The sequence below is a fragment of the Solanum stenotomum genome, chromosome 7, assembly GCF_019186545.1.
Source record: "Solanum stenotomum isolate F172 chromosome 7, ASM1918654v1, whole genome shotgun sequence".
NCBI classification, from domain to species: Eukaryota; Viridiplantae; Streptophyta; class Magnoliopsida; order Solanales; family Solanaceae; genus Solanum; species Solanum stenotomum.
The window spans coordinates 18,728,346-18,738,433 of NC_064288.1; the positions used below are offsets into that span (position 1 = coordinate 18,728,346).

General features: G+C 39.6%; 1 protein-coding gene across 1 annotated transcript; it reads right to left on the reverse strand.

Moving 5' to 3' along the window:
* Positions 1 to 663: 663 nt before the first annotated feature.
* On the reverse strand, positions 664 to 9,866 carry LOC125869705 (uncharacterized). The gene is made up of 3 exons (XM_049550158.1): positions 9,732 to 9,866; positions 1,493 to 1,556; positions 664 to 890 (listed from the first exon to the last, which is right to left on the reverse strand). The coding sequence occupies exons 1-3, from the start codon at positions 9,864 to 9,866 to the stop codon at positions 664 to 666; spliced, it is 426 nt and encodes a 141-aa protein (XP_049406115.1).
* Positions 9,867 to 10,088: the final 222 nt, after the last annotated feature.

Genomic DNA, 10,088 nt, shown 5'->3' on the forward strand with positions numbered 1-10,088 from the left:
ATGGTGTCCTTGTGATTGATCAAAATGACAGAATCACTATAAACTCACTCAGCTAGGATAGACTCCCCAACATGTGTAGAAACACAAAAGGGTTCACAGAGTTTCTCAGGAAGAACATCAAACTTATTTGCAACATAAGGAGTTACAAAAGATAAACTTGCTCCTGGGTCTAGCAAAGCATAAACATCAAGAGTAAAGACTTTAATCATACCAGTGACAACATATGGAGAGTTCTCTTGCTCTTAGCGACTAGTGATCGCATAAAGCCGGTTTACTTCTCCACCAGTACCAGTAGCAGCTCTTCTAGGTGCAGTCCTGTCTGGTGGAGCAACTGATGAAGATTGGGCTCTATTTCCATGATTCCCACTACCTTGTCGATTCTTAGGACATTCTTTAATGAAGTGACCCTTTTGCCCACACTTGAAGCAATCCCTAGATCCATTGCGATACTTACCTGGGTGGGTTCTACCACACTTACCACATGTAGGAGTCTTAGTACCCCCTTGTGCCATACTACTTTGCGACTGTGCAGGTCTAGCTTTGAAATTCTGAGAATTCTAACTATTGTACTCACATTTATTTCTTCGTGCAGGTGCCAGCAAATGATGCAGAAGGTCCTTTCTGCTTATGTTGGAAAGAAGACCGGTTCACATTACTCTTTTTCTACCTGGATTCATTCCCTGATGACTTAGCCCTTTTATTCTTAAACTTTTTTCCATCCTTCAGCTTGTCATTCTCATCCTGTTGCACAGTGGGCATCAGTCCTGCTATGTCCATGTCACCTATCAGCATGTCTGCCTTAATTTCCTTATTTGACAGACGAGGCAACCCAATAACGAAAAAACTCATCCTACTCCTCATGTCGACAATTATCTCTTTGCTTCTCTTAGCTCACAGGGAAAGAAACGCCGCATGAAAGAACTCTAAAAAATAGTCCAACTCACAATTGGTTACGCGCAAGCATGAGTTAGAAAGAAACCTTTTAGAGGTAAAACTCTAACGCACGAAATGAGTATGAAAGAAATGAGAATATTTTCCTAAGTTTTGCAACCTCATAATAATAGATATGGCACACTTCACACCGATAACTAGGACTCTACATACACAACTTCATAGACTCCCAAGGACTATTGAACTTTATGCTTTGATAGCAAGTTTTTCACGCCTCGATCCTACACCTGGGCGGGACTAGCACTTGAGAACCATTGCTCTCCCCAAGCGAACCCTTGGCTTGGATTACTTATTCATCAGAAGACTTAAACATAAGAAATATACCTCATGCAATAACTTACGAGATAATAAATTATCCAAAATGGTAACTCAAGTCTTAAACGTATACAACTGAAATAAATATGACAAAAGAACTATAACTATCTGTCTATGAAGCCTCTAAAACAAAGAGGGATGTTGGGACAAGACCCCCGCTCATCCTAATAATGAAATACTAAACGCAAATGATAAAAGGAGCCTTCTGGAAAGCTAGAATGCTTACCAACAGACTCTGAGTGCTCAACTGGATCAACGAGGCGCTGGGTGATTATCTCGGTTACCTGTGTCTGCATCATAAGATGATGCAGGCCAAATGGCATCAGTAAATTGAATGTACGAGTATGCGAGGGGAAAACTAAATATAACATAAGTTTGAAAAGAATCTGAAAAAAACACTTACCTTGGATTTACTCAACTCATGAATAACTTAATTCAATATAAGCAATAAAACACATGCAATATATGGAAAGATTTATAAAAAAGTAGAAAGCAACTTAGTTCGTTAAAGAAAATGCAATAACAGACTCAACTTTACTCAAATAATAAAGTAATATAGTTTCTGTGGAAGTTTCTCTAACCGACAACCACCACTATGAGCCTAAGTGGTGATACAATAGCTTGCCCATGTTGCCAGAACTATCCTATACTTTGCCATCATATAGTACGCCTTAACTAAGTGGATCAAGTAGTCTATGCTAAAAATTACTTAAGGAATCATTTCAAAAGTATGATCATTTACTACACATAATGGCTACATAGTTTATGGAGACTTGAGTTAATATGAACTCGCATCCCCATATCGGTGCTCAATGCTTCTCCCAAAATATACTTAGCTCATATGTTTTTAAAACAAGACTTCTTTCTTTGGTTTGATATAATTACTCAAAACTTAGCTTAAAAGCTCTTTTGGAATCGATGTTCCCTTTCTTGCTCAAATGTGAAAACATTCCTAACTATTGGGAATACTTAGTTCCCGTATAATATTTGAAGAAATGAACTTTACTCTTAACTCTTTACTCAACTTGAAGCTTAACTCCTAAGACAAATTTAAAACGTTTGCGAAAAACTTTCGAAAACTTTATGAACTTCTCTTGACTTGCTTCTTAACTTCTATACTTGACTCTTAACTTTTCTTGAATTGAATTATGGATTAAAGGTTCATGATATCATGCTTATGGATGATTTCATTAGGTGTAGACATACGTTAAAGTGTTGGAATCAACTAGAAAATAGAGGTACGTTGCTAAGGATATAGTACAAAAAGAAGGGGAGAAAATGGGGTGAACTGGCGTCTTTAGCGTTATGAGAGACGTGGGGCGCAAGAGCCCAAAGTTCAGAGACCCATGCTTGGGGCTCTGAGAGGGGCGACGCCCTAGAGGCAAAAGATCAGAGAATATTTCTTGGATTTATGAGAGGGGCGACGCCCCAGGCCCCTGCCCAGGTGCCACCGACTTTTCTTCTTCATTTTTCAACTCTAAACCCCCTATTTTAACTTGGTTCTTTCCCCAAACACTTAGAAACAACTAATTCATCAATATATGCAAGATTTAACTCGAATTGACACCTAAATACATGAATCAATCTCAAGAAACTTCAACAACAAGAACCCACAAGATTTCAATCTAATTATCATCAAGAACTCTTAGGATTTACTTTGAAAACTATATAACTTCGCCGAATTGAATCATGATTGGCACGTGGGTTAACTAACCCAACTCTATGCGATCTCACATACCTCGTAGGATTGAATCCTTGGCGAAATCCACAACCAAACTCGAACGTTCTTGACGATTCTTGATTTCTTTTCTCCTTTCTCCTTTATTCTCTTTTCTCCAAGCCCTAGCGTGAGCTTCAACTTTTATAAAAAGACTAAAATCTAATTTTACCCCAATTAAACTCCTAAAAACGAATTAAAACAATTGGGTAAGGAAAAGACTAAAGTTACCCTTCCAAAATCCTATTTTACACTTTCCTTATTTGAACAGCCCAACTTCAAATGGTCATATCTCACACATACAAACTTGGAATCGCGCAAACTCTGCGGCATTGGAAAGACTATTCCAAGATCCTTCCTAAGATACCTAGAAACACACCTAAATAATTATGTGCTAGGATTTATGGTCATTTGAAGTTGACTAAAAACTCAACCTAACATACTTAACAAATCTTCCAAATTTTTATATTCTTTCCAAAAATGGCTATTTCCAATTCTTAACTTCTTCCTAGTTATTTCAAATTGCGAGATGTTATAATTTCATTAGCAGAAAATAGAGGTTTTCTCCCAAGGGGGAGATGGTGTACTTCGTTACCATAGTCGTTTATGTGTTCCTAAGGTGGGTGAGTTGAGGTAGTAGATCCTTACAGAAATCTATAAATCTAGGTATTCTATTCATCCAAGTGCCACTAAGATGTACCGTGATCTATAGGAAGTATTTTGGTGGAACAGTATGAAAAGGGATATAGCAGGCTTTGCGGCTAAGTACCCTAATTGTCAACAGGTTAAGGTAGAACATCAGAAACCATGAGGCTTGACACAAGAGATTAACATTCCTACATGGAAGTGGAAAGTTATAAACATGGACTTCATTACGTGTTTACCTCGTACTCGCACACAACATGACTCCATTTGGGTGATAGTAGACTGAGTTACTAAGTTCACTCACTTCTTGGCTATCAAGACTATTGAGTCAGTGGAGGAGTACACTAAAATCTATATTAATGAGATAGTCAGGTTGCATGTGGTTACCTTGTCTATCATCTCAGATAGAGGTCCTCAGTTTACCTCTTATTTCTGGAGATCATTTCAAAAAGGTCTTGGTACTTAGGTAAATCTCAGCAAAGCATTTCAGCCACAGACGGAGGGTCAGGCAGAACATACAATTCAGAGCCTAGAGGACACATTGAGAGCCTGCGTGATCAATTTCAAGGGAAGTTGGGATGATCACCTATCTCTCATAATATTTTCCTATAATAATAGCTTCTTTCCCATTATTCAGATGGCCCCGTATGAGGCACTATATGAGCGTAGAAGTAGATATCTGATTGGTTTGTTTGAAGTAGGTGAAGCAGCCTTGATAGGGCCATATTCGGTTCATGAAGCTATGGAAAAAGTTTAGCCTTTTAGAGATAGGCTAAAGACAGCCTAGAGTCATCAGAAGTCCTATGCAGATATAAGGAGAAGGGACTTATAGTTTGAAATTGATGATTGGGTTTTCTTGAAAGTGTCAGCTATGAATGGGGTGATGGGATTTGGCAAGAAAAGGAAGTTGAGTCCAAGATATATAGGTCCCTACATAATCCTGAAAAGGGTTGGTAATGTGGCTTATGAGTTAGAGTTGCCAACAGAACTAGCAGGGGTTCATCTAGTCTTTCACATTTCCTTGTTGAAGAAGTGTGTGGGTAATCCGGCATCGATAGTACCATTAGAGAGTGTGGTTGTGAAGGATAGTCTCACTTATGAAGAGGTACCAGTTGAGATTCTTGTCGGTCAGGTTCATAGGATGAGAAATAAAGAAGTCACTTCAGTGAAGGATTTGTGGAGGAGTCAGTCCATAGAGGGAGCTACTTGGGAAGCAGAGGCAGCTATGAAGGCCAAATATCCTCATCTCTTTCCTTCCAATTCCATTTCAGCTTGAGGTAATAGTTTCTCTCCAGTCTCTTAGTTTACTCTTGCGTAAATCTAGTCTTAGTATCATGTTCCCCAGTTGTGCTTGCATTTTCAGCATACCTGCATGTTCTTGGAACTCAGTCCAGATGTCAGTTTCTAATACTTAGTGGTAGGGATTGCATCTCCTTCCCTCCATACTCAGCTAGTTTAGGCTTCATTCAAGGACGAATGATCCCAAGGGGGAGATATTGTAACACCTCAAGAAATAGACATGGACTTTTCAACAGAAACAAGTGAACCACAGAGGGGTTTATGAGCCATGATCAGGACCACGGTCCATCACCCTCATAACAGTTCACACCCTCCCACGAGGGGTGGACGACATGAGCCTTCACAGGCCGTGGATCCCCACAGAAGCTGTGAGAAGGCTAGTGGAGGCGAGATAGAGCCACTAGGGCTACGATGTCAGATCACGGAACCCATCACGGGTCGTGGTCTTCATGGCGGGCCGTGGATGGGTACGTCATCCTCAGTCAGCTGACCCCTAGCCCAAATAAAGGATCACAGTGTTCTTCACGGTTAGTGGTCCTCCACACGGTCTGTGGTATAGCTAGTGGAAGGGACCTCCCAGAACCAGTAGTCACTGGCCAAGAATCCACGACCCACTTGACGGGCTCTTGTCCCTTTGATGGTCCGTCAATGGCGCTGTGGTAGGCCTCCTTCAACTTTTAAGTCAGGGTCATTTTGGTCTTTTCCCCTATGCTTTGGACACTTAAACTACGTCAATTTACATCTAAACTACATCGTTTAACTTATTTTTAGCCTAATATTCTAGTCAGAACTTCCCTAAATGATTATTCACAAAAATTCCCCAAAAAACATAAAGCGAAAGAGGAGAAAGACTTGACCAACCCCTCAAGAACAAGCAGGAGGTTTTCTTCAGCTCAACCCCAAAATCTAAAGGATTTCTCCGTGAATTTTGTCACCAGGTATGTGGGATTTCACTAGTGGATTCCTTTCATACACTAGATCCCTAGAATTCAATTAGATTATTGATTCTCCATATCTTGCTTAGACCCAGGGTTTCTAAAACCTTAGATATTGGTTGTGATTTAGCTGTTATAGTGTTCCTAATCAGTTTATCATATTTTCTTGAAATCGTTGCTTATATCCTTGCATGAAACTCAAAACCGTAGTTGTGTAGATTTTCTTACTTTATGAAAAACACTTTCTAGGTCAGTTAAATAGGTAAACATGCTCCAGTTTTTGAATGTTACATTATCAGTTCCTGAATGTTGCATTATTAGATTTGCATGTCAGAATATTGAGTTATCTAGTATTTTAGTTAAGTTGTGTCATACACATTTCCAGTTGGGAGTAGGATTAGCTCCGATTTGGACTAGGGTTCAATGTACCCTTATAGTCCCATAACTATGTGCCGCCATAGGATTATAAGTCCCCTCAATGGGTATTAGATTTAGTGATCACACCATTAATGCCTTTATACCCCTGGCAAGGTATATTGGGTCCTCTCGATGGGGTCTATACATCCGACTCTGCATTTAGCTCACGTGGTTTTATGTCAGTTAATAGTAGCTCCCACAGTCGGACTCTAGTGCATTTGACCAGGTTTTCAGTTTATACTTCAGTATTTAGTCTCAACATGTCATGTTCATGATGTGTACTTGGTCATTGCATTTAGCTTTGTTTTCACTTATACTTTGGTATCTATGTTTCTGTACAAATTATATCATTGCTCAGTTATGCTTGTTCAACCTATATATTTGTTGAACTATTATCTATATCATGCATGCTTAGTACATTATAAGTTCTGACACATACTTTGCACTACATCCTTTCATGATGTAGGTTTAGGTACTCAGTATCCAAACCTTGCATAGATCGGTTCCCGATCTGTATTCAACAGCTTCAGTGGTGAGTCCTCATACTTAGAGGACAATAGATATGTTTTTCATATTCAGTCTTTTATTTCATTTTTCAGTCTTCCTAGAGCTAGATGGGGTCATGTCCCAGCAGCTCTAGTCAGTAGAGGCTTTTCGGACATAGCAGTAGATTCAGCTTTAGTTTTGAGTGATTGTTTAGTAACTCTAAACTTGTACTACATTTTATATATTCAAATCAGTTTTGGGTATACGCCCCATCGAGAGGACCCAATATACCTTACCAAGGGTATAAAGGCATGAATGTTCAATGTATATGCCCCATTAATATGACCTAATATACCTTGTCAGGGGTATAAATGCATGACTGACATGATCACTAAAGCTGATGCCCAACAGAGGGGACTGATAAACCTACGGGGGCACAAATTTTTAGGACTATGAGGGTACACTAAACCCTAGTCTAACTCGGTCTAAGCCTACCCCCAACTAGAATGTCTATGACACAATAAAACTGAAATACTAGATTGCTCAATGTTCTGACATGCAAATCTAAGAATGCAACTTTTAAATATTGGCAATGAAACACTCTTAACTGGAGCATGTATATCTGTCTAATCTGACCTACAAAGTGTAATTCATGAACTAAAAGAATCTACACACCTTGGGTTCTGAATTTCATGCAAAGAACTAAGCAACGATTTAACGAAAACATGATATTCTAATTAAGAATACTATAACAACTAATTCACAACAATTTTGCAAGGTTGTGGAAACCCTAGGTCTAAACATGATATAGAGAATCAAGAATCTGACTGAATTCTAGGGACCTAGTGGAAGAAAGGAATCAACTAGTGAAATCCCACATACTTGGTGATGAAATCTATGGAGAAATCCTTCGATTTCGGGGTTGAAACTTTGAAGAACACTGTTGCTTGTTCTTGGGAGTTTTGGTTGACTTTTCCTCTTCTGTTTGCTCCAAGTTTGGACAAGTTTAGGTGAATGAGGGTTTTGGGTAAGTTTGACTTAGTTATTAGGCTTAGACTGAGTAAAATGACATAGTTTAGGCATAAAATGATGAGTTTTAGTGCCCAACGGATGGAAAAAAGACCTGAATGACCCTAACATTAAAGCTGTCAAAGGCCACCCACTGAGGGACCTACGAACCGTATGTGGGGTCATCGGTCAAGTCTACCCGACAAGGCTTCACTATAAGAAGCATAACATTTTCCCCGGAGATGAGATTTTAGCAAAGTCAGTGGCGTTGGAAAGAGGATTCAATTATCTATCATTTAGTAGGTCATGGGCCACCTACTTCATTTTGTGCTAAGGGTTATGACCATTTAGCGTTGACCCAACAACAATTTCCCTTTAACTGGCTGCTAACCCTCACCTACGGTCTGTAGGTCAAACCACGGACCATACTGGTTGACCGTGGGTAGGATCAGAGACTATAAAGATTTGGGCTTTAACGAAAGAACCCCACCCACGGTCCATGGTCCCACCTACGGTCTGTGGGTGGTTCCGTTGGTACTGGAACCAGATTTTTTGAAAACTAGGATTTTCTTTGTTTTGAGATCCGATATGTTACATTATCTCCCCCTTGGGAACATTCATCCTCGAGTGAAGTCTAAACTTAGCTGAATATGGAGGAAATAAGCTTCAATCCCTACCACTAAGTACTAGAAACTGATTTCTGACTAAACTACGTTCCAAGAACATGCAAATACGCTTAGAATGCAAGAAAAACTGAAGGAACAAGGTACTAAGACTGGATTTACGCAAGAGTAAACTGAGAGACGGGAGAGGAAACTATTATCTCAAGTTGAAATGGAATTGGAAGGAAAAAGATGAGGATACTAGGCCTTCATGGCTGCTTCTGCTTCCCAACCAAGTTCGTCAATTCTCATCACCCACTTCATGGTGATACTTTCAGGAAAACCCAATCGTCTATCTAAAACTCCAAGTTCCATTTCCTTACATCTGCATAGGAATTCTGTCTTCAATCTATCCCTGATGAGCTGAACTTTTCCATAACATCATGAATCAAATCTGGCCCAATCAAGGCTTCCTCACCTACTCATCCTCCTTGGGAACACATAAGCAACCATCTCTCACTTGGGAGAAAACCTTTACTTTTGTTGATGAGCTGCACCTTCCAATTAAAGAAGTATAGGATAACTGTCTTGTTTTTCCTTAACCGCCACTACCAATGTAGATTTTTGATCTATTCTGGATTATCACACCACCATCTAATATGTTCGGAAGACTAACTCCTAAGCAAGCAAGACGATGAACATCTTTTGCTAATTCCTTCATATTTTCTCAACACGTGCTACACTACCCTTTAGAAATCATCTTTCTGGCCTTAAGGTAAGAGATAAATCGACCTATAGGCACTGGGCTACTATCCTTTTATTCTAAGACTAGCTCATTTGGGAACTAGAACTAAACGATCCTAGTTCTACGATCGACTGAGGCATAACAGGAATGTAACCAATCCATACCTAGAATGATATCAAAATCTACCATTTCTATTTCTACTAGATATGCTAAGGTGACTTTCTGAGAGACTGTGACAAGGCAATTTATGTATACCCGTCCAGCTATAACTGGGTTACAACCTGGAGTAGAGACTGAGAAGGGTTATAAAAGTGTTTCTTGACTGACACCGAAGTTTACTGCTATATAAAGAGTTACAAAAGACAAAGAAGCCATTTTTGTCTTTCCACTGAGTAAACCAAATGTGAGCTACATCTTTAAGCTGGTAGGATGCCAACTCTACTCTGTCATTGCCAGTTACTTGCATCACTCCCAAGATATGCTTAACCTCATCGATGAAATTATGTGGGTCCCACCAACTTGTGACCCTAGAAACTCAAGAGGATTCATCCTAACAAAATCTCAAACTCTAGCTGCCACTGATCCACCATTTCTATTATAGGAACTAGAACCTGCTGATTGTTCTGATTAGTCACACTCTGAGCCAAAAGTTGGATAGCATTCTGAAACTCTGCATTCGAAACTTCATGCTCTGGGACTGGAGGGACTGCATTAGCATTCCATGGGTAAGCTCTACGAGGAGGCATGATATGAAACACATAACGATGGATTAAAAGGGAGTTCATACCCATGCACGATAAGAATATCAAGAAAGTGAAGTTTTTTTAAAACACTTTGTAGCCTCCCTCTCATTAGATGTGGTGCACTTCACACCCATGAAAAGGACTCTACTTAGTGCAACTTTCAGACATCCTAGGACTCTTAAACCTAATGCTCTAATACGAAGTTTGTCACGCCCCATGGCTACC